General features: G+C 39.9%; 1 protein-coding gene across 1 annotated transcript in view; it reads left to right on the top strand.

Moving 5' to 3' along the window:
- Positions 1-1305: 1305 nt before the first annotated feature.
- Positions 1306-25349, top strand: part of LOC148362549 (potassium/sodium hyperpolarization-activated cyclic nucleotide-gated channel 3-like) — a 45213-nt gene continuing 21169 nt past the window's right edge. The window contains exons 1-4 of the mRNA XM_088339973.1: positions 1306-2193; positions 17217-17640; positions 21855-22016; positions 23776-23994. Of these exons, the coding sequence (XP_088196099.1) occupies positions 1574-2193; positions 17217-17640; positions 21855-22016; positions 23776-23994 (1425 nt within the window). The 5' untranslated portion in view covers positions 1306-1573. The remainder of the gene's footprint in view (positions 2194-17216; positions 17641-21854; positions 22017-23775; positions 23995-25349) is intronic.

The raw sequence follows: 25349 nt of genomic DNA, 5'->3' as shown, positions 1-25349 counted from the left end.
GCAGGTATACAGAGCTAAGGTAGGACAATCTGCATAGGGTAACTATTAGTCGTGCTCTGCATAAATCTGCCCTTTTTGGAAGAGTGGCAAAAAGAAAACCCTGTTTGAAAGGATCCCATAAAAAGGCCGATTTTGCGTTTACTAAAAGTCACATGGGATAAAGAAATAACATGTGGAACAAGGTGCTCTGGTCAGATGAGACCAAAATTGAATATTTTGGGTTGAATGCAAAACGTTACACAAAAGTTTACAAAGTATTAACTCAAAGAGGGGCCATAATGTTTTTGCAACCTCTATTTTTCAATGTGTTATTGTTATTATTTACGATACAAAAATGTTTGATAAATTTGGTTTCTTTTCACGATTGAGTCTCACATGTGGTTGATTCTTAAATATTTTGAGTTTTTTATTTAGTTTGAAGCTTGAAATATGATCAAAGGCTCTTGGACAATACTTTTGCAAGGCAATGTATTTGGATACTTTTATATTTCACAATGTCTCAATTCATTACTTTATTATTGGAATAAATTGCAGCTTTTTGAAAAACTTGCTGTTTTTGATAATCGATCAATTTTGACAACCTTTAAACATGGTGCCTGCAGGCAAAATATCAGAGTATCATTTTCTAGAATGTTTGAAAATATGAACAAAGAGAATATATACTATATTAGTTTTTTTTTTGCATCTTATTAGCTGTTTTCTAACTGGCACAAGACATTAATAAAATGTTCATGTCGTTAAATAAGTAATCTATTCCTAATGATAACAAACAAGTGCAGTACATATTTTTATAATTACTTATTATATACGATATTCACCTGGTACCCTTTTATGACAAAGATGCCTTAGTAGACTGAACCTAATGTAGCCCCTTACCTAATAATAAAAACCTATCCAAGATAATAAAAGAATATCAACGTAGTAAAAACAGTTGGTATTTTATAAATGCATGTAAAACTGGTAACACTTTGCACTAATTAGTGCAAAAAATGATCTGTCAGCTTCAAAAGGTTAGTGACTGGCTTTTAATGTAAATCCGTTTGCCACATGGTTAGTATCATACTGTTGTAATTGTTTTTGCTTTTCAAAAAAAATGCATGACGAGCCATTACAAAAACGTGCCTTTGGCAAGTTAAGGTTTTGAAAGAGTATTTTGCAGGAGATCCTGCATTCAGTGGTGCTGGATGGATCAGAGGCATCAGGAAGCAGGTAGAATGTGCCACGTGCGTGTATGCGTGTCACCACCTTGCGCTGTCCCCACGCATTTATTCCGTTGGGCGGTGGAGACCACGCTTTATCGTTGAGCAGCAGCACTCACATTCTTCCACTCCCGCTCGCTGACGCTCAGCCGCTGCATCCCGATGCCGTCTCGTCCGCACACTGCAACTCATCTTGGACTTCCATTGTTGACGCAATCTCCGATGTTTGGACCTGGCGTGGCAAAGCGAGGCACGTCCCGATTGTCAGACAGGACCCGTCCTCTTTGTTTTGCCTCCGGCGCCCCTTCAAATGCATAATATCTTTCTAGTTTCCCCCCTTGCTCCTTCTGGCACTGCTCTCTCCCAGTAAACAAATGGAAAGGTTCCAGTCCTCCATGCGCAAGCGTCTCTACAGCCTGCCGCAAAACATCGGGCAAAGACCTTTCGCAGTGGACGAAGGGGACAGCGGCGACAAGGACACCAAGAGGAAAAGTATTTTGCTGAGACATTTATCCTCTTTATCTCCTGCGAGTAGTTGCAGGAGCGTGGAGGACGCCGGCGGGAAGCCAAACTTGAACGGGGACTGCCGCCGTTTAAGGGGCAGCATCTCTTCCATTAGCGGGCGCCACCCTCCTCCTGGCTCGGACGCCGCAGAGCAGCGTCGCCTAATCCCGGATGCCGACGCAGGCGGAGGGGACGGATCCCCGGGAGATGGCGACCCGGCGGCCGGAGGTCTGACGGATGCTCCGCTCGGACAATCGTCCTTGTTCGACCAGACGAGTTTCATCAAGTTGGAAGGCGCCGAGCAAATCATTCCCGAGGATGAGCGGCTCTACCAAGCGGGGTTCATGCACCGGCAGTTCGGGGCCATGCTCCAACCGGGAGTCAACAAGTTTTCTCTGCGGATGTTGGGGAGTGAGAGGGCCGTGGAGCACGAGAGGGAACGGGTCAAATCTGCTGGATTCTGGATTATACATCCATACAGTGATTTTAGGTAACTCACGCCCAGTCAACCTGACAGCTTTTCACCACTTTGGGATTATCAGTTATAAGCGGTACACCGATTGATTAGTCCGACGATTTACCTACCCCGTCCGCCTTAACTTTGAGCTGAACTTAAAGATAAACTTTAACTGCCGATCCCCTATAGAATTAACCAATCTTTTCTGCAAAGGTGATCTTCCTCCATTGTTCTGAAAAGTTCTCTTTCTGAAAACTATGCTTTTACATATTTGAGATCCGCTGCAAAACAAACTCACTAAGACCTTTTTGATCTTGTTTAAGAAAAACATTGTTGGCAAGAGTAGATTTTGTATGATTTTTTTTACACTTGTTTTTAGAACTATCCATCCATCCATCCATCCATTATCTTCACCGCTTATCCTCAGTAGGGTCGCGGGGGTGCTCGAGCCCATCCCAGCTATCTTCGGGCAGTGGGCAGAGGACACCCTGAACTGGTTGCCAGCCAGTCGAGGGTACACAGAGACAGACAACTCAATCCCTCATACACTCCTAGGGAAATGAAATGAAATGATCTGCATTTATATAGCGCTTTTCAAGTCAATGACTTCCCAAAGCGCTTTACATTGTGCTTCACATTTCCCAATAGCAGCCGTGATCTGTGCAGCCATGTAAGGCGCTAACCTGCTTATTGTGGGTAATTGGGGGTTCAATGTCTTACCCAAGGACACTTCGGCATGTAACACGGACAAGCCGGGATTCGAACTGGGATCCCTTAATCCTAAAACGATCGCTCTACCTCCTGAGCTACTGCCGCCCAAAGGGACAATTTGGACCGGCCAGGGAACCAGGGGGAAACCCACGAAAGTACGGGGAGAACATGCAAACTCCACACAGGAAGGTTCGAACTTATGATTTCAGACCTGTGCCGCACACGCGCTAACCACTGTGCCGCCGTGCTACTCACTATTCGTCAAAGAATGGGTAATATTCATTCACAATCTAAAAATTCCTGTTTAGTTGCCATCTGGTCAAATTAGTTAGCACTTAATTTTAGTTCTAAAACTTAGCAAGTGTAACTATTTTTCCGCATTGGCAAGGTAATTATCTTTTTTTTCTAACAGAATTGCTCTAAACAAGTACTCTATTTCTTATATTTAGACAGTTTGCAGTGTAAAAACTTAATGTGCCATCAAAACAACTACATAATTGCGTCAGGGATTGTCTTGTCAGAAACAAGAAGAAAAATGCGGGATCTGCAAAAATTTGCATCAGTAGTTTTGAAAGCAGGGTCTGAAAAAATTGGGATCGACAGGTCTTACTTTTAAGAAAATTTGAAGGACCCGTTTTTGGCCGTAACACAAATTTCACTTTTCAGTACAGTTTGCGTATTCAAAACCATTTACGTTGTATATACAAAGGAATTAATCGCATCAAAAATGGTTATTAGTATAATTTCAAATTAGTTAAATACCTTTAGTTTTCGGGTTGGTGTGCGGTAGAATCAGTGTCTGAAACTTATGACAAAAATTTACCGGACACCAGAGCAGACAACTCTGAAAATTGCCTGCCCAGCTATAAAGTTGCCTGCCCCATTTTTCACAACTTGAAACACAATAAGACGACTAATCGCAAAAAAACCCCATTGTTGCAAAGTATTAAGGATTGATAATCAGAATATATAACAGAACAACACTTTAAAATTAAGTTTATTATAAATGTACTTATAACATTCATTGCATGTATATGACATCGCTGTTTTCCATCTGCCATCAGTATGTACCTGTATTTACTCATCTTTATTCCTGCAATGTTTGCGTTGCGTCGTCTGCTACAAGCCACGTGAACTCCTCTTTCCACTATGCTTTTAATGTATGTTTACATTTTGTAGCGTCATAAATTTTGTTTGCTTCTTTCAAATTTTTCTTCTGGGGCTGAGGTTTTGGCCTGATTCCTAACCACTTCTCCATTTTTCTTTTGTTCTCTGCGTCTACTTTGGAAAATGATACGTTATTTCAGACACTGAGTTGAACTGTTGAACTAGTTTAGTTTGGAATTACTGGATCACATTCAAACACACATTCTAATGTAGTAAGAAAAACAGTACATCACAGGGAAATTAATAAAACACAACTCATATTAGTAAGCAAAATTCCACTCATTGTTTACTATAACAAAAACAAAATGCAGAGCATGCAACGACCACATCTCCGTATCCAACTGGTTAGTAAAATTCCGAAAACGATGCTGGACACAAGCAACCACATGTACACTCAAAGCCACTCTCATGGGGAATATTTCCACGCCTGCTAAATGAGATGATTAGCATTCATAACATCGGAAAGGCACAAACGCATTAGATTACTTCTGGCAAATGTATCGGCAAATTGGAAGCAATTTGGGGTGTCCTTTCGCACCCGTTAACCCAGTCCTGCCTTTGCATCTACCCTGCATCATATTTTGCACCAAAACATTTGTCTCCACTCATCTGAATTACACTTTTTTATCGTTTAGAAAAGCCAGTAGATTAGATTAGGGAGAATTCAGTAGAGGCTTGGAAATGGGGTAATCAAAACAGGGTAACATGACCATTCAAGATATTAGAAGCACACATCAGTTGGGATTATTACAGTACAATTAGTTTAATGGAGCAGAGATGTTGCGATGCATCGGGTGCCCACAGCCACATGCGGACATGGACGGTCCGAAAGAGGGATTGGAATAGAATCAAGGCAGCTGTTTGTGGCTTGTTGTGGACAACGTGTCGGGGCATTGCACTAGAGCAGGACTTTAGGACATGCCGACTTTCACAATTAACCCACTGCGATTATAGTTGCTGGATTAAGGCTTTAAATTTGAGTTGAGTTCAACGAAAGGCAGTTTCTCTTTTTATTGACATTTTCAAACTCAAATATGTTGCCATCTCTCGTGTGAATCGAGAACTACTGTCACCGTTTTGATTTTAAAATAGTGATTCCAGTAGTTATAATTAGATATCAGAAGTTTGTTCTCTAAAAAGTAAAATACAGAAAAATAGAAAGATTCGAGGGCCACTTTAAATTATGAGTGTATATTCATATTTTTTAAAAGTGGTAATTCACAGACCACACCAGGTCCTGTTTTTTTTCAGCTGAAATCCAAATGGCTTCAATAACATCTTAAATCATTTTCATTATATCATATTATTGAAAAGAAAAAAGAGCGACAAGGAGGGTTCTGCAATAAATTGAATGAATTATGTAGACAATTTAAGGACTTGTTTAATTTTTCAAATACAATGATAGAATTAAACACAGGAGTTCAATATGAATGCCTCAACAGGTAAAATGCAGGATTTGCTTGGTTTATGGTAAACGATATTTACAATCTTTTGTTGTTGTTCAAATTTATTGTTGTACGGATGTTTTAAGTAGTCAAACTTTCTTGTAATAAAAGTGTATTGGCTTTGATTAAAATACAATTGTAGTCACAGAGAATCATTGCAAATATGAAATGAAATGATCTGCATTTATATAGCGCTTTTCAAGTCAATGACTTCCCAAAGCGCTTTACAATGTGCTCCACATTTCCCAATAGCGGGCTTGCTGCCATGTAAGGCGCTAACCTGCTTATTGGGAGTATTAGGGGTTCAGTGTCTTACCCAAGGACACTTCGACATGTAACACGGACGAGCCAGGATTCGAACTGGGATCCCTTGATCCCAAGACGAGCGCTTTACCTCCTGAGCTACTGCCGCCCCTTTATTGTCCAGCCCTCGCAAATACCATTTTTCTGTATATTTCGTGGGCCGGCCCCTGCATAATAGTCAAAAGAGAGCAAATGGCCAACGAGCCTTAGTTTGTACTCAAAATAGATTGCCTAAACATGAACAATCCACTGAATTTAATTGCAAAATAATGCAAACATGCAATAAATCCAAGATGCAGGAATGAATTGACAATAAAAATCAATATATTATTTTTGATAATTCGGTTAGCTTCTTTACTAAAGATGGCCAAATGCTTCAAGCTTCAGCACTGCAGCAGTAAATGTTTACTGTTCTGGTTGTTTTTCATAAAAATCTCATGCTTTTTATAAACCAGTTCCTTTTACTTTGAAATACACAAATGACATTTTCACATACAAACCAATCAACCAGACAAGTAACTGAGACAATGTTTTTAAATTTATGATTATATTCTTATTAAAATAGAATTATTTTATCAGTGGAAAATAATCAGGGTTGGGTAGGGTTACTTTAACTGGATTACTTTCAACGACTTTTAGATTAATACCAAATATGCTAATAAAAGACAAAAGAAACTAAATATGAATAAAATTACAACATTTTGTGCAGGCTTGGGGAGTAACGGAACACATGGAACGGCAAAAATGATGTTGGCAAGCTGTTTGGATTTATTTTCATTTTGTTTCTGTCGCATTTTATGTTAGTTTTGCCGGAGATCAAAGAGATCAAAGCCAGGAGAGAAAGCTTACCGCGTGTTGTGAGTCATACTTTTATTCATATTTAGTTTTTTTGTCTTTTATTAGCATATTTGGTATTGGAGTAATCCAAAAGTAATTGAAAGTAATCCAGTTAAAGTAACCCTACCCAACCCTGAAAATAATACATAAAATGTATAAAATACTGACATAATAATTTGTTGAAGCTTTGCATCATTCTTGACAGTGTTATTAGTGATCCCAAAAATATATGTTTGAAGTCACCCCATCTTTTGGAGCTGAATTTCATCCAATTAAAAAAAAAACACACACACAAAAAACCTTTTCCTTTTTGTTTTTTGTTGTTTTTTTTCCGCGTGAGTTTGTGTACCGCTCTGGCAAAACATTGTAATTCCAACAGAATAACAAATATTTAATGATTTGTTCTCCCTTCCATACATTATTTGTAATTTTTAAGGTAAAAGAAAGGCAATATATGATATTAATTTTGATGTTTCCGCACAACATTGTTACATTTGTTAATCCGCTTTCAATACAGTTTGTCCTCGTCAGGCCCTGCCTGCACTGAAGCTTATTCCATCTAAATTTGAGCAAGACGTGGGCATCACTCTAGGTTGATGACCAGTCAGTTGCAAGGAACATAATGCAACTGTGTGTGTGAATGGGTTACGGACTCAGGTTGAAATCTCTTGGCCCGATTTCGATCGTAGGTTGCTAAGGTAGCTTGTTCTCTCGCGGCACTCAGCAAAGAGAAGGGGAGGAGCTCGTGATCTCTGCGCTCAAAATGAAAATAAAAACTAGTCTGATAATTCTCCCCTCTTGGGAATTGCTTTGGTGCTATGTGTTGGTGGTGCTTATTTTACACGACAATCTTGTTTCCCACTCGTATAACCAAACAGACCTGCCAGATAAACTGCCAGCATTGCACTTTCTCCCATTTCCCGTTTTAATTCGGTCCAGGTGAAAGGAATGCTGTTCCTCGGACAACAATGGTCAAATCCATTGCTCACTTTTGTTTATTGGATGAGGAGGAAAAACATTTTTTCCTCCGGGTGTTCTTGATATCCAGGTTGTGAGACGGGTAAAACAAGTACTGGAGGCAAGCAGTTCCGTTCAGGTTTTTATTCATAATATTCTGAGCACATGTAAATGTAAATGGTCTGCATTTATATCACGTTTTTCAAGTCAATGAAGACCTCGTCTTAGCGCTTTACACTTACCCATTCACACAAACACACACCGATAGCAGCGTCAGCCATGCAAGGCAACTACTTGCTTACCGGGGACATTAGGGATTCAGAGACCTCTTGATCTCAAGACGAGCGCTTTACCTCCGGAGCTCCTGCCATCCCACAAAAGAACAAAGGTGCAGCTATGGACAAAACAGCTGACACTCACTTTTATACTAGTCAATTGTCTAGAACGGTTCTGGCAAGTACTGATAATGTCAAGGCAAACTAAAGCACCACTTGAAACGATGTAGAGCCTGAATAACAACTGAATGAATGGGATATCAAGAAGTCATATTTTATATATAAAAAAAAAAATACACTTAGATAAATTAATAATCGAGACGTGCATTAAGTATGACTAACTAAGTGAAGGAGTTATAATAGACTAAGGTAATAAAAAGGTTTTATATAAAGAAGAATTGCATCAACCTCCCGGTGGAAAGATAATGTTTTGCTTTTCTCTAAACTGATGGTCTTGAGCCTCAAGTGAACAAAAGTTGAATTATTTTGTGGCTCGCGACGCAGCCATTTGCTCTAATTCGTGCCAACTACATTGACCTCATTTCAAGCGGGCCGACCCAAACTCCCCGATCACGATCAATGTGTCTGGAGCATAAAGATTCACACAGCCACTTAGTTCTATGGAAACTTTTAAACCGTGTATTTCTGGGCTGTTATTTTAACGAAAGTAAGTGTTCTATCTATCTCGCTACCCTGGTCATATCTCTCAAGAGGGGTGACCAACAGCAAGACAAACACATACACAAACAAAGAAAATAAAAAAAGGGAAAAAGTAGCAAACAAAAAAAAGAATACACACACAAAAATATTTTTGAGACCATGGTCAACCCAAATGTCAAAAAACCCATACAAGTTAAGAACCTCGGCACCCCAGTTGGTCATGCTTTCGTCCCTCCAGATGAAACGGGACACAAGAAAGCGGCCATGACACTCGGGTCAGGGTGACACAACACCCTCTTCTGTTCAACAGCAGGGCCCGACAGCTTTTACTGGTTTACCCCTGCCGCATCATACAGGTGCCCTGTCCATCCCTTAGAACGCGTCTAAACACCCCACTATCCTTTTGCAACACCTTTCCACTCATTCCTATTATCAACAAGAGCTCTATTCTACTATATTTAGACCTCTTTTCTGCAGTGCACTCATAACACTATCCATCCACGTCAATCGCGGCCTTCCTCTTGGTCTCCATCCATTTACTTCTGTTCTGTAGATCCTCTTCAACATTCGCTCTTCATCCATCCTCTCCATGTGTCCAAACCAACCGAGTACTTTCTTATCCACACGCTTGCTCAGTTCTACTACTACTCCAGTTCTGTCCCTCACAATTTCATTTCTCAATGTATCCAATCAAGTCACTCCTAACATACTCCTCAAACACTTCCTCTCTTGCTTGTTTTTTTCTTTTTTAGCTCAGGAGCTAGAGTGCTCGTCTTGGGATCAAGAGATCGCAGGTTTGATTCCCGGCTCCTCGTGTTATATGTTGAAGTGTCCTTGGGCAAGACACTGAATCCCTAATGCCCCCAATAAACAGGTTGGCGCCTTGCATGGCTGCATGGCCGCTATTGGTGTGTGTGTGTGTGTGTGTGTGTGTGTGTGTGTGTGTGTGTGTGCAAATGGGTAAGTGTGAAGCACATTGTAAAGCGCTTTGGGAGGTCTTCATTGACTTGAAAAGGGCTATATAAATGCAGACCATTTACCATCTCAAAAAGATTTACGAAAACGAAAGTCAGTGTAATATTGATATTTATTGATAATGCGGTCACAGACCCATCTGGGCCGTGCCAGTTTCCAACCAATGGCTGTTGTCTTTGATTATGGCTGCAGTGGACACAGCAGCAGACGCTGCGGACTCACTGGCACGATAATATGATGGTGGGGCTTGAGCCTCAGTCAGTACAGGTGTGTGTTAAGCCACTGAGCTGATGCAGGCTGTTGTGCTTCAGCAGCGGTCTGGCAAGCAGAGATAAGTATCTCTAGTACAAATGCGATCCCCTTTTTCAGCTGTCCCGTTTGTTTTAAGCTCCTTTTGCAATTTTAAGCCTTTTTGTGTTCACTTTGCTTCTAACTTCTCTTTGTGCAGTCATGCTTTTTAACTAAAGTGCACTCTGACCCAAATTGTGTAAGATTTCTCTCCGTAGAGGTGTACAGTCCCCACCAATGCAAGTGGCAGAACAGCTAGCCGCCTGGTCTTTGTATGGCCAACACTGCGTGCACAGTCACCGGATGAGCCAACTGGAGGGTCTGCAAAGGGAGACGATAATGCACTGTCCCCTTTGTGTTTTTTTTTTTTTTGTGGCCCAGATGTTCTGCAGGACTGTGATGTGTGCAGAGCTGTAATACTAGCTACTCAACATCTGGTTGATGGGAGCTGACTCCTGCTCCGAGTTGACATGGATTCCCAGGAGATAACTGCGGATTTATCTAAAGAACGGATGAGCAATTAGGACCACTATGTCATTGTGGCGACAGCAGGCAGATCAAAAGAGCAAATGCAAAAGAATTGTTTCTAGCGAACAAGTTACTGAATATAACCATATCAATATCTTGGAAGTAGCCGTTTATGTGGCATTTTGCACATTGACGAAACACACCGCTAATAAAATAGCTGGTGGTGTTAACATTACCAATGGTAGCATTACCAATGTTAGCGGCGCCTGCTAAGGTCAAGGTGTTGGTTTACTGTGTTACGGACACCCGTATGTTTGGTTCCCACTAAGAACTGCGTCACAAATATTTGTTTTGTATGGTGATAAATACAATACACAGCTGCTGCTTTATGTTCCTAGGGAATAAATTACGTTATATTGAATTGAATTGGGGCAGCACGGCAGCGCAGTTGTTAGCGCGTGTGCGACACAGTTCTGAGGTCAGGAGATCAAACCTTCCTGTGTGGAGTTTGCATGTTCTCCCCGTGCTTGCGTGGGTTTCCTCCGGGCACTCCGTTTTCCTCCCACGTTCCAAAAATCATGCATGTCAGGTTAATTGGCTGGTCCAAATTGTCCCTAGGTGTGTGTGAGCGAGTGAGTAGTCTGTCTCTGTGTGCCCTACGATTGCCGGGCAACCGGTTCAGGGTGTCCCCTGCCCGCCGCCCGAAGATAGCTGGGATGGGCTCCAGCACCCCCGCGAACCTACTGAGGATAAGCGGTGCAGATAATAATTGAATTATTTGAATTGTAATTGTGTGATATGCTACAGCTAAGCTAACCTCATGTTGAAGCAAATACCACGTTTACACTGGAATTATAAATTTAGCTGGTTGAGGTTACTATATACTGTCATACAAATGCACCAAAAAAAAAACATGCACATTGACCGGATACTTCAGTGAAAATATACTTTCTGAAAAAAAAAACAACCCAATGAAAACCATCAATTAATAATACTGAGGTACAAGTCAGAAGAACTGATTTGAAATATATTTAATCAATATTTACGTGATTTTTATTTTATTTTGCATTTTTTTACAACAGTCCTAAATTTCTTTTTCTTGTTTGTTTGCGTAACAAATGTGTACTTTTTTCAAACCTTTGCTTTGTTTCAATGAATACAGTGCAGTTTGCTGCAATGAAAAAAAAAAAAAAAAAATTAAATTGTTGGTTATCTCATCTCATCTCATTAGCCGTACCGCTTATCCTCATTAGGGTCGCGTGGGGGCTGGAGCCCATCCCAGCCATCTCCGGGCAGTGGGCAGGGGACACCCTGAACTGGTTGCCAGCCAATCGCAGGGCACACAGGGACAGACAACTCACTCGCTCATTCACACCTAGGGACAATTTGGACCGGCCAATTCACCTGAAATGCATGTTTTTGGAATGTGGGAGGAAACCGGAGTGCCCAGAGGAAACCCACGCAAGCACAGGGAGAACATACAAACTCCGCACAGGAAGTCTGGAGCTGGATTTGAACCCACGACAGGTTCCCATGACATGAACTGTGCCGCACAAGCGCTAACCACTGCGCCGCCGTGCTGCCCGAATTGTTGGTTATGTTACAGAAAAAACAAACACATTATTCATTTGGTATTTTGCCACACTTAATAAATAAATGGATTGCTTCTGGTCCCTGGTGGAAAAAAAATCCGTAACGGCGATTTTCAAAATGGCTCGACACTTGAAAGGGATCCACAGCTCCTAATGATGCAAGTACTTCACATAAATCAAGCTTGGGAATGTACTCATTTGTCCAGATTATTTCATTCCCAAACCATTAAATCTGATTGTCTATGGATTTGCTCATATTTGGGACAAAACTTCTCATGAAAGAGACAATTAAACCAGACTCTGTGTTCCAGTAACGATTGAGCAAATACTCTAAGGATGGTTCAATTGACCATGCGTTATTTTTTAATTCCACACGCGACGAGCAATAAATCCAAAGGTTTTCAATGTAATATTCGCTTCTCAGACATTACCTTCACATAGAATTTCACATTTACGTGCAATTGGTGTTCAGCAGATCTTGTGGAAATTGAACTTTATACAATTGTCTAAAGCAGGGGTGTCAAACACATTTTAACTCGGAGGCCACACGATAGAACAAACATTCTGTCTGGGGACGGACTAGTAGATTAAAGAGAAAGAAAAAGAGAGATAAAGAAATAAGAGAAAGTGGGAGGGAAAAGGAGAGAAGGCGGGACAAAGAAAGAAAAAGAGAGAGAGGAGAGAGAGCGTGAGAAACAAAAGATAAAAAGTCGTGAGATAGGGGGAAAAGAAAGGGAGAGGAAGAAAGAAATCCAAAGAGAAATAGAAAGACAGAATAGAGAAAAGAGAAAAGAAAGCGCGAAGGTTATGAAGAGAGGAAGAGAAAAGGATAAAAGGAAGTTAGAGCAAAAGAGGTTAAAAGACACAGAGAGAGAGAGAGACAAAGAGCAACAAAGGAAGAAAAAAGAGTGAAACAGAAAGGTGAAAGAGCCAGAGACACAGTGGTGGAAAAGGGGTGGAAAAGAGAGAGAGAGAGAGAGAGAATGAGAGAGAGAGAGAATGAGAGAGAGAGAGAGAGAGAGAAAAATAAATACAAGTACAGTGTCTTTGTGAGAGGCACCTGGCTTTGCCAGTTGACATATTTCAACCTGCAGCTTGTTTTTCTCTCCTTAGCGGGCCTGATCTGGCCCGTGGGCCGCCTGTTTGACACCTGTAGTCTAAAGCAATCACCAGATTCTTCAACTTCCCTGAGTTTTACGATCAAAATGGAACACAAGCATGTCAGGTTAATTGTCCGGTTCCGAATTGTCCCCAGGTGTGAATGAGCGAGCGAGTTGTCTGTCCCTGTGTGTCCTGTGATTGGCTGGCAACCAGGTGTCCCCTGCCCACTGCCCGAAGATGGCTGGGATGGGCTCCAGCACCCCCACGACCCTACTGAGGATAAGCGGTGCAGATAATGGATGGGACACAATCACTCAATCTGTTTTCTATTAACAACCTCAAACACGACTCATTTTATGGTTTTATGATTTTCTCATTTTATTGTTGATGACGCTTATGGGACAGTTGTGTTAAGTTGCTTTGTGTGTGGTCTATAAGCCCTTGCAATTAACTGAATCCTACTTGATTCATACCCAATCTTTTTTAATCATCCAGCCAGTGCTTTTGCCTCCATGTTTATCACCCGAAACGCAGAGTTCTTATTGTACCATTATCGTCATTATGGATCGATTTGCTACCGTCATCAGCATTTCCCTCATTGTTGTGATTTGCAGACAATTATTCAAGCGTGGATTACATTGACACTTGTTGACAGGGAGGTGAGAGGCTCATTTAATCAGCTATGAAACTGAATCCTCTGCTGATCAATATTGGTCTTGAGGATACATGGTGTTAATTGGCTGTCTCATATCAAAGGTGCCTCCGGGGGTCCTTCTTTGGCCCTGGCTGGTTGGCGATCGCTGGTGTGCAGGGGTGTCAGGCGCTGATCGATTGGAGGTTAATTAGTTTCTCCGAGATGGATCGCATATGCTGAGGAGTGCATACAGTCGGAGTTTTGCTTGGCTGACAAATGCTGTGCTCGGTGCCGTGTTGAGATTAAAATTACTCCCTGTTACTTTTATAAAAGGTCCTTCATACATCAGCTACTTCAAGGAGAAATTTAATGCAGCATGCAAAAACAAAAGGCGGTGTAGATACAATGACCCGAATCAATTCGTTGCAGATCGCGCGATGCTTATTCCTGAGCGTTGAGTCAGGTGTGGAAATCGATATGCTTTTATGAGCGAATCAGATGGACTCTCTGTCTTGCCATCCTTATGCCCTGAAGCACAATGTTGGACAAAAATAGAGGTAGTGTAGTCTTCGAGAGATTCTACAAAAAACAAGACAAAGGTTCAACGAAGGTTGTTTAAGCTGAAGGGACCATTATGCAACATTCTTAGCACTTCACCAGTCATTGATGTGAAATCTACAAAGGCTGACATAACTTTGAAAAAACAAACAAAAACACTTATATTTGTAAACTCCTTGACTTCCTGAATGTTTTTTTTCAGAGGCTTCACTTAATAGTGTGCTGTGGAACAATAGACTGTCACGTGATGTAATCATCTGTAACTCAACTGGTCATAAGAATGATATTTACAACCAGTGATGTGCAGTCACAGTAAGCATTTTAGGCTGTGTAAAATTGAAAATATTTCAAATGGTGATATTTATTAAGTCTTATTTGTCATTTAACTTACACATTACAGACGCTGCACCACTTAGGAATGAGATAAGTTGCTTCAGTGCTATATTTTGTATGTTTAAGGTTTATATAAGTATGTTTAAGGCTTGTATAGGTAACCTGTATTGTTTTGTACCAAAACATAAACATTGAATAAAATAATATGCTCTATAAAGATAAATAAAGTTTAGTTTAACTTACTTTTGGGAGATGCGCTTCAAGAGGTCCTCCTCCATAGTAAAAAGTGGCCGAATTAAAGCGAGCCAACCATTTTTTCAACCGCATCAAGCTTTCTTATTCGACTTTCATTTCAAAAGAAACTGTTCGCCCCTTCTTTACACATTACGCCAACCATATTGAATGGATGCATGAGATAGTAAACAATAAAAATGTCGAAGTTCTTAGCGCGCTGGAGACAGTGTAGGCGTAGAATGTGAGATTCGCTTGAATGATGTCAGTAGGTCGACGAATGTCGCGAGAGTTGGTGCGAGAGTGTAGGGGAGTGCGAGAGTTTAGTTTTGGAGAGTTCGGTGTGTTTACCATAAACGGGTGCTCACGGTTGTCGCTCTCCAAAGGGACCGTAAGTGTTCCTGAGTATTTTTTTTAATGAACGAGGAGCAATCCATTTCCCACACAAAACGACACGCTACATTGGTGAAAGCGGAGGGATTATGAGCAGGTGAAGGAGAGATGTTTACATACAAACTAGTAAGAGGAAGCAGATTTTTTTTACTTCTGGGTGGATGCTAGGTGACCACTCACAGCGGCCATACGCCAGTAGTGGCGGAAGGAAGCACTACAGCAATGTCCTGTACTCAAAAAAAGGTGCACACAATACAAAATCTAACTTACAGCAATGTCCGGATATTTTTCGATATCCCCAAAAAAATGTTCGTATTTACCGTTTTACTTAAGTTGAATGGTCGTAAGTAGGGGAGCGTCTATATTTCGACTTTCTTTAAAAATATCACATAATTTTTACATCATATGATGACTCTGTCGCTACAATTAGTATGTAACAAATTGCTGTTCTGAGTGGCTGAAAATGCAATGTTGCACAATGTGGGCTGTTTTGGGCAACAAGGGGCGTGGCCTACTAAATCAACTACAACTTTATTGTCAAATATGCTACACCCACAACATACAGTACAGATGAATGTACTTCCTCTGGAAAAATGTATAAAGTATAGCCGAAATCTAAATAGAGCAGTTGTGCATTGATTTGGCAAAAGACAGAGGGGTCAGAGGGGGCAGGATAAGGAGAGAGTTCATTCCTGACAGCCTGATAAAAGAAGATGTCCTTGAGCCTGCTGGTTATGGCTCTGAGACTCAGCAGTCTTATTCCTGACAGCAGCAGGTTGAAGAGGCTGTGGGATGGGTTGGGGCGCTCACTTGCAATCCTGGCTTTGCGGGTGTTGTAGATATCCAAGTGGGGCGTGAGGCTGACACCAATGACTTCTATGCTGTTCTAACGATGTGCAGAATCTTTCGGCAGGACACGGTGGAGGTGCAATACCGAACGTTGATGCAGCTGGTGGTCAGAATGCTCTCGGTGGTGCCCCTGTAGAATGAGAGCATGATGGGGGCCATAGCGCCTGCTCTCTTGAGTTTGCACAAAAAGTACAGGCTGTTTATGGGCTTCTTTGGTCAGGGTTGTGAAGTTATGGCTCAAGGACAGGTGACTTTTTGGTTTAGTTGACCTTGAAATAAACCTTGAGAATCACATGACTTTCACTAGGACGGATCGATCTAGTCCAAAACATCTCAATTTCATCAGTCTGTACTGTTAATATTTTGTTATTTTGTATAAAACCATAAACCCCATCGGTTTCAAAATTATTTGAATAATGCTATAAAATAAGAAAAAACTACATTCTGTGCAAAACGGATAAGAATAACAGACTTCAAATCACTTTCAACAGAAAGATAGTCATAGTTTGAATACAAATCCCTACTATCTGTCTTAGATGGCACCATTAATTGTTTAGTGACTCGTTTTAGATAGCTTTAACTTTGGGTGTTTTAAATTCGTACCCTTGTTTCCATGATCTAGAAAATTTTCCAGTTGAGTTTTTTTTTTAACTAGATCAAACTAAACAGGCCCTGCGATTGGCTGGCAACCAGTTCAGGGTGTCCCCTGGCCACTGCCCGATGATTGCTGGGATGGGCTCCAGCACCCCCGCGACCCTACTGATGATAAGCGGTTGCAGCTAATGAGATGATAATGAAACTAAACAGAATAATTGCCCATTCCTAACTTTAACTTACTTTTAGTAGCCTAGATGGTAAGGCGCCCGCTTTGAGACTGGGAGGTCGGTGGTTCGCGCCCCGGCCGAGTCATTCCTAAGACTTAAAAAGTGGTCGGCGGCGCCCTCTGTTGGCTGCGGCTGTATCGGCTCGCTACAACGGGTCAGGTGCAATCGACATTTCGTTCTGTGTACATTGTTACACAGAATGACAATACAAGGAAATTATTATTACTATTATTATTATTATTATATAATCACACATTTATTGTCTTATTACATGATTCAGATGTATTTCTTTGATTATCAGCAATTATTTATTTAAGGTGTATGGTGACAAGTGAGAATTTCTTGATTTCATTCATGTGATATGCAACAGCTTGACTCACCGTTTTCCTCCACTCAAAGTCATTTTTCTGTGTGTGATTTTCTATTTTGGCTGTGTACACACGTGTGTGTTTTAGATTCTACTGGGATCTGACCATGCTGCTTCTGATGGTGGGCAACCTCATCATCATTCCCGTAGGCATCACCTTCTTCAAGGATGAACACACGCCGCCGTGGATCGTCTTTAACGTAGTCTCAGACACCTTCTTCCTCATGGACCTGGTCCTCAACTTTCGCACGGGCATCGTCAAAGAGGACAACACCGAGATCATTTTGGATCCTCAAAAGATCAAGATCAAGTATCTTAAGGGCTGGTTCGTGGTGGATTTCATCTCCTCCATACCCGTGGACTACATTTTCCTCATTGTGGAGACTCGCATCGACTCCGATTTTTACAAAACTGCGCGAGCTCTCAGGATCGTGCGCTTCACTAAAATCCTCAGTCTGCTGCGCTTGCTACGCCTCTCCAGGCTCATCCGCTACATCCACCAATGGGAGGAGGTACAGTAGATTTCACACAAATTGACTGCAATTCAAAGTAATGAGTCAATAATTTAGTTGACACTAGAATTCAGGAGAGAAGACATCAATTCATTTTAAACTTGCAAGTAGAAAAGTAGATTACTGTACTGTACAAAAATCTTCTAGATCATAGGTGTCAAACGCGCAGCCCGCATACTACATCTGGCTCCGTGAAATCCTTTTATATATATCTAGTATAATGGAATGTCTCTGTAAAAGGCTGATAACTCTTAATCTACAGATCCCACAATGCAGCGCTTCTGCTGGTGCCACAAGACTTCCCGAAAATGTTTTCGCGTTAATCGAGTTAGTTGTAGCCTGACGAGTGCAGCCACTTTTAAAACTAGCTATTGAAAAACAATACGTCGGATGGTTGAAAAACAAGACCGACAATTGCGTTTATAGTGAGTCTTTAGTGTCAGGAAGCAGAGACGTAACGCCCAGGGTTGAACTTCTATCTATCACAATGTAACTGAAGGTTAAACGGAGAAAAGCAGGGTGACTTTTCCAATGCTGTGGATTACGTGGATGCTAAATCGAAAATGGCCGATTCGAAATTTGATTTAGAAAACGGAGCCTTTTAAAACCGACATTGCCGGTAAACCCGTGTGTCTTCTTTGTGGAGCTAATGTGGCAATAATTAAGGAATTCAATGTAAAATGGCACGAGACAAAACAGAGTAAGCTGAAAAACCTGAATGCAGAGCAGAAGATACAGACAGTTGAAGAGTTAAAGAAGAATATGTTTTTCACCAAAGTAAAATCCCAAAGTGAAAAGCAAATCTTTAATTTATATTTCCGATTATTCTTATTTTGAATTTTTAGTTATCTTTGACAGGAGATAGTTTAAAGATTTTTTTGTTATTTCATGTTTAAGTTTATATATTCTGGACTAATATTCCTGTCTGTTTTAAATTCATCTACAAATTTTAGCGTATTCATTAAATATTTATCCTGTTTGGCCATGACCAAAGGTTTGGTTTGAGTTTTGGCCCTCTGTGCAATTGAGTTTAACACCCCAAGCTGTTTAAAGGGGCCTCTCCTGAGCCCTTTCTTTTTAAGGTGTGGATATCAAAGAACAGCAACACTTTTGTCCGACAAACTTAGAATGATGTGAACTGTCTATAATCGTAAAAACAACAAACAACAGGGAGGAATAATAGTCAAAATAACGAACAACCCAGGCAATCTCCTTTGCAAGAGTCCGATAATAAAAACACAAACAAGCCGAATAAACTCGACAAAACGTTATCAACTGTTTTTAAACTCGTCTAAAAATTTGTCACAATGCCATGAAAGAGGGAAAAGTGACGTCCATTTATTACAGGGTCCACAGCATGTAGTTATGTAGTGTTAAGAGGACTGACTCACTTCAATTTGGATGCGTTTATTTCAACTATTGTCGATTATATCAAAATGAAGAGCTTTTTGTACCGACATCAAAATAACTTGTTTATTCCAAAAATGTTATCAACATTTTTTCAACTAATAAGAGTATACTGTACAACCATTTCAAGACTCAGAGTTTCTGATACTATTCATTGTTTTGATCATCAAAATTTTTCACCCAAACCTAGCCTTTCACAACAGGGAAGTAGAAAATGTACCTGAAATTAAATGAGAGGAAAAGCGATATTATCGTATTCCTTCACCTGCAATAAATTTTGTCCAGAAAAACGTCATTAAAAGCAATTTACAAATCTAAATGGGTAGCCTTTGGCCAGACATAACTCAGATTCCTAATCTTATACCCACAAGCACTGAGGCTGATACCATTATCGATACCAGTCCTGTGTACAAATTCCTCCAAATATGGTATTGGCTAAATATCAACATCTTATATTGGGACTCTCTTATCCCTGCTATAAATCTAAATATTCTAGACACATCGAAGGAATAACTATTTTGCTTCTATCAACGTCTCCCAAGTTAAGGAATCGACTCACTGTTCACCAAAATTCTGAAAAAGAGCCCTAATTGGTCCTCGCCTAGGGGCTAAGTAACTGCGATGTCACCCCAAAAATGGCCGCCCCAAGAAAGATATTGGTCAAACAGGTGGATTTTTGCTGCACTAATAATTTGTGGGCAGCTAAATAAAATATTAACATAAAAGATCATTTTGGGGGACAGTTTTTCAACTCTTTTAAGTATAATTGTGAAATCAATCATTTAATTTAGCTATTATTATTTTTGTTATTCTTTGAAAAAAGAGTCAAATTCAACTAAAAATATGTATACTTTCCTGCAGTGTTTAGAGGGACACTGTTTATGAACTGACCTCTAGATGCTACTGTATTGTGTAGTGCAACTCATAAGGAGTGCTAAAAAGCTCAAGAAAGGATATAAACTACAGAGAATCTTAGTAATCTATTTTTTTTGTCTATCATTTTGCCAGGCTTTTGAGCACTTGTAGCAGCAAGATGGCAGACAATTACGCCAGCCAATGGCCCAGCCTCTATCTGGTTGAATCTCATGTTTTGTCAAATAAATGCAAGTTTCTCGACCCACGGGTGTTTTAAAAATAGCATGTTTAAAAGATAGCCCATCCAATTTTTAAAAATTATTTTAATCAGTATCATTTTTCTATTTTTTTTTCTTTTTTAAAATAATTAAGTTTTTTTTTTTTAGAACTAAGGGGGTTAGACTGACAAATAGTAAATTATATGGGCTGATATTTTTCATTTTATGGCGAATCAGTGATTGGTTTTAACCTCAAAATTGGAAAATTGAGCAATAAGCTGATTATTCGTATACACAAATAAGTTATTTTTAAAAATCCTCAACTCCGATATGCTATTTGCTGTGATCATTAATAATCCTGTTTCTCTAAATATCCATTTAGCAAAAAATAGAGAGGAGGGTGTTTGTTATTCATTTTGAATAAGCATTTTTATGACTTTTTTGTGTCAAAGTTCTATTAAAGCTCAGTAAATACAGTGTCAGGACTTTTCTTTAATTTTGAAAATCGTTTGGATTAAAACAAATAATTCTTTACTGCAATCAGTAAACAAATTTGCCTCTAGGTGTTGCTTATACTCCACCATAAATCTTTTGTTTACGTTATTACTTTGAGCTCTTTGAGTTCTGATATAAATGACTAATCCCCCAAAATTTGAATCAATGAACCAGGCCGATGGTAATAACACACATAAATTATAAACACAGACAATTAATGATAGGGAAAAAAGGGAGGGAAGGGTGCCGGAGATTGTGGGAGTTTTCGACCGCTGAAAGTTACTAGTTACTAGCACAAAAAGAAAGTCGATTTGGGGAGATTCCCTTGTACAGAAAAAAAAACGCTCATTCCCAAGAACCAGCAAACATGGTGTTTAATCTGAAACCGTCCTCTTACTTGTTGTTGTGGAGAGATTTGGTCTCATGCTCCGACTGGTCACAGTGTGTGGCCCACGTGCTGAACTCAAGGCCGCAGTGTGAGGCAGTAAAGATTGTCGAGAAGGGTTGTTAAAACTTTACATTGTTTGTTTGCTGTTATTAGTGTCAATAAATTTGTTCAAACCAAAAAGTAGAAAAGAGAGTGCGGTATTGTTTAGCATCTCTTCTTTAATGGGCCCGGGCCATTGGACCAGATCATGCATGTCTGCACGCGGTCTCAGATACCTGAGATCACCAGAATCGGGTGACGATGTTTGAAGTTGCTAAACTTGTTAGAAAGCCACAGAAGTGAGACATTTGCATAATGTTCTGTACTTGAGAATGCCCTTCCAAACCACAAAATTACGTACAGTGACAACATTATTTTATCAATACCTAGCCTTGGATGATTTAAGTACATTCAAAACTTCATGTTATCAGATTTCGGGAACTGTCCAAAATGGGATGCTTCGTTCCACCCATTCCTAAGTTAGTTACTTGAAACAAAAAATGTGGGAGTCAATTTTGTGCTGGGCTTTATTGCTCTACTACAGTATTGCTGGCATTATGGTTGTTACGTAATCCATACTGTATATGGTAAACCTTTTGTTTTCTCTTGAGGATTAAAAGCGCTTCGATCTGATATGGCGCGACTGTAGCCATCAGCATACAGTACAGAGAACAAAACAGACTCCATTTTGCAAATCCTCTGCCTGCTTGAGAGAGAATTCAAATGTTACAGATTTATTTCGTAATACTGACTCATCACATTGTTTCACGTTTATTAAATGTTGATCATTTGCATTTGTGTATTTGTGTCAGGTTTTCCATATGACCTACGACCTTGCCAGTGCCATGGTGCGTATCATGAACCTGATTGGGATGATGCTGCTGCTGTGTCACTGGGACGGCTGTCTGCAGTTTCTGGTTCCCATGTTGCAGGAATTTCCTCATGATTGTTGGGTTACTCGAAATAAGATGGTGGTATGTTGGATGGTACATACACAGACTCACGTTACGTAAAAAAAATGCTTAAATAACTCCATGCAGCTAGTAATAGAGTTTTTAAACAAGTGCGACATAGCCAAACCGCCTGTGCATTGTTGAGGCAGATCAGTGGAATTCAATCCAGCCGATTGACGGACTAAGATGGTGGATCGTAGATTGTAAAATTTCAAATACTGTAAGCGCAAAGTATATGCAAGCTGCAATAAGTGACTTCACAGTATTTGAGTGATCAAAGTCAACCACAACAACAAAACCCGTACTTTTAATCGGATTGTGCTAGCCACTTTGAGGAAATTGTGTATTCCTTTTTCGCCTCGTATACAACGCCAGTCCATATTGGGTAAGCAACAAGTAAAATACACAAAAATAGTGGTTCTGATGACCAGTTCATATATACAGAATCTTAGTTCAAATAAAAGTTTAAGTGGCTTGCACCCGCCATAAATACATAATTTGTGTTGGAGGGCTCAATTAAAATGATGATATTGACAATTAAGCAAGAATTATTATTATTAAAAATATAAAATGTATAATTATTTAATAGATATTATGTAAAATATACATTATAATAGTGTTAATATTATTGTTATAGAAATATTATAAAAGATCTAGTAGTTTGCACCAGTAGTAACGAACTTGCAGTCTATATTAGGCAATGGTAGCAAACACATACAATTCCCTAAAACTTATCGTATTTATACAATGGTATCTTTTCATACGAGCCTAATTTGTTTCTGGATCATGCTCTTAGTTCGAATTGCTTGTGTAAGGAGCAAATCTATTCGATATAAATAATTAAAAACTAGTTGGTTTATTCTAAGGGATGGGCAGGGCACCCGTATGATGCGGCAGGGGTAAACCATTGAAAGCTGTCGGGCCCTGCAGTTGAACAGAAGAGTGTGTTGTGTCGCCCTGTCCCGAGTGACGTGGCCACTTTCTTGTGTCCCGTTTCATCTGGAGGGACGAAAGCATGACCAACTGGGGTGCCGAGGTGCTTAACTTGTTTGGGTGTTAGGGCATTTGGGTTGACCATGGTCCAAACATTTTTGTGTGTGTTTTTTGCTACTCTTTCCCTTTTTTATTTTCTTTGTATGTGTTTGTCTTGCTGTCGGTCACCCCTCTTGAGGGACATGACCAGGGTAGATGGTAGATAGGTAGGTAGTTGGTCAATTCCCGTCCTCCCGAAAGGATCCAAGTTAACCCTAAATAGCTATGAAACACACTAAAAACACATTCAAATAGTAATCAAATATTAAAGATACAGTTATAAGATAAATATCAAGTCAGGTTTTTTTGTTCCAAAAAGCTCATATATCGAAATTGTCATGTTTAGAGGTGCTCGTATAAAAGGTACCATTGAACTTATTAAGGCATCCGTCATTCAAGTAACCTAAATAACCTTCAAGATATGAAATGGGCACCACAAACACGGACATTCCTAGTGATGTCCTCAGTCCAGTCATGCTCCTACAGTGCTTTTGAAAAGGCCTGTTTCCTTTAAGAACTGCAAAAAATGTTGCTTATTAAAAAGGCAATTTATGCACCTGTCCACACAAAAGCTGGGCATGTTGTTTGTGTGAATTACTTCTTAAAAAACACAACTCAACATACAAATCTTCCTGTGCTCTATTCAAACTCGCTACTACTCCCACAGTTTTGGGTCAACAATGCGCACATATCCTGTGGTGACGACGTAGGGTCTATATTACAGCGTCAGGTTTATTTCCACCTTCAGAACGACACCTGGGGTCAGCAGTATTCGTATGCCCTCTTCAAAGCCATGAGCCACATGCTGTGCATCGGTTACGGGCTGTACCCGCCGATTGGAATGGCGGACGTTTGGCTCACCATCCTGAGCATGATTGTAGGCGCCACCTGCTTTGCTATGTTTGTGGGCCACGCCACTGCCCTCATTCAGTCACTGGACTCCTCGAGGAGGCAATACCAAGAAAAGGTAGGAAAGTATTATTTGTCAGAGCACCACCATGAAATTTCGAGTCAAAGAGATGAAATAATTATGAGAGATGTGACTCTGTAAACCAGGATTTGGGGACAAACTTGCATGGTTGTTGGTTATAGTTTGTGGCATAAATGACATCATTTTTTATTCAATTTCAGACGTTAAATGCAGAAACAACGTTGATTTGTGTAATGAAATCGCTCATGCTTACCGCTTTGATCGGATTGCTCACAAATGGCATGTAAACGAAGTCATTAGTATGTCACTAAACATGTAAACAATTCATTTGGATTTTTCCAATCAGCACCCAGGAAACAGAAGGCAGCTCTACGATTAGTTTAAGTATACTGGCAATGTAAAGTGACCCAGTAATTTCACGGAGTACGTTTTTATGAGTAGAAACTTATTAATAGAAATGAAAAATGGATTAACTAGGGAGCGAAAGTAGAACTGAGGAATGGCGAAGGAATACTGTAGTTGCCACATGCATCCTGTCAGGATTTTTAATCTCTCTCAAAATGTAAAAATTATAACAATAATATGTATAAAATGTTTTGTTTTTTTAAATAGTAATGAAAATTTGTTGATATAGGGCCACTCTTGTTCCCAGGGTCCCCAAATTCAAATAGCTGGCTACTTTTTATATACTTTCTGTTTTTTTAATCAGGTATTTGTTTAATCAAGATTTTATTTCTTAATTTAATGAGCTAGCTATATTGCAGTTTGAGTTTTTCATTGCATTTTATCGAATTTAGTGCTTAAAAAAGAAACATAATTCAGCCAAGGTCCTTGGGTAGTCCAGGCACCACTGAGTATGCAACTCTGAACAGCGTTCTCTTCTGCTTACCGTTCCTGGCCCAAGATAGGGTTGGGGCAACGTTGGCACCTGTACGTTCTTTGATTTTGTCAGCACAGTTCTTATTCTGACTTCTCTCCTTGTGCCCTGTTGGATTGCACCCTGGAGAATTTCGTGTTTAAAAAAGAGAGACATCATTTATTACTGCTTAAATTCTGGGTGTTTCAACATTAATTCGATTAAATGTTCTATTTATAGATTTAAAAAGAAGATATAAAATTTACATGTTGATGCCTGCATGTTTATTGATTGCTGCAATTATCAAAAGACGTATCTCCATTTGTTGTCTTTTTTAATTTTTTGCATGAAAAGAATGTTTATAAAAATGGAAAAAAATTAGATGTGTCTTTTCGAAATCGCAGCCACGATATGAGATACCTACATTCTTTTTTACTCCCTCATGTATTGCCGGACTATCCGATTGCAGACTATGTCGGTTTGACACGGAATTTAATTGGCAGTATATAATAATGTTTTTTTTTCCCTCCTGGCC

Source organism: Urocampus carinirostris, chromosome 7, assembly GCF_059441175.1.
Source record: "Urocampus carinirostris isolate Australia breed hairy pipefish chromosome 7, RoL_Ucar_1.0, whole genome shotgun sequence".
In the NCBI taxonomy this organism is placed as follows: domain Eukaryota; kingdom Metazoa; phylum Chordata; class Actinopteri; order Syngnathiformes; family Syngnathidae; genus Urocampus; species Urocampus carinirostris.
Note: the sequence above shows the minus strand (reverse complement) of the source record. Positions and strands in the feature narration are given on the sequence as shown.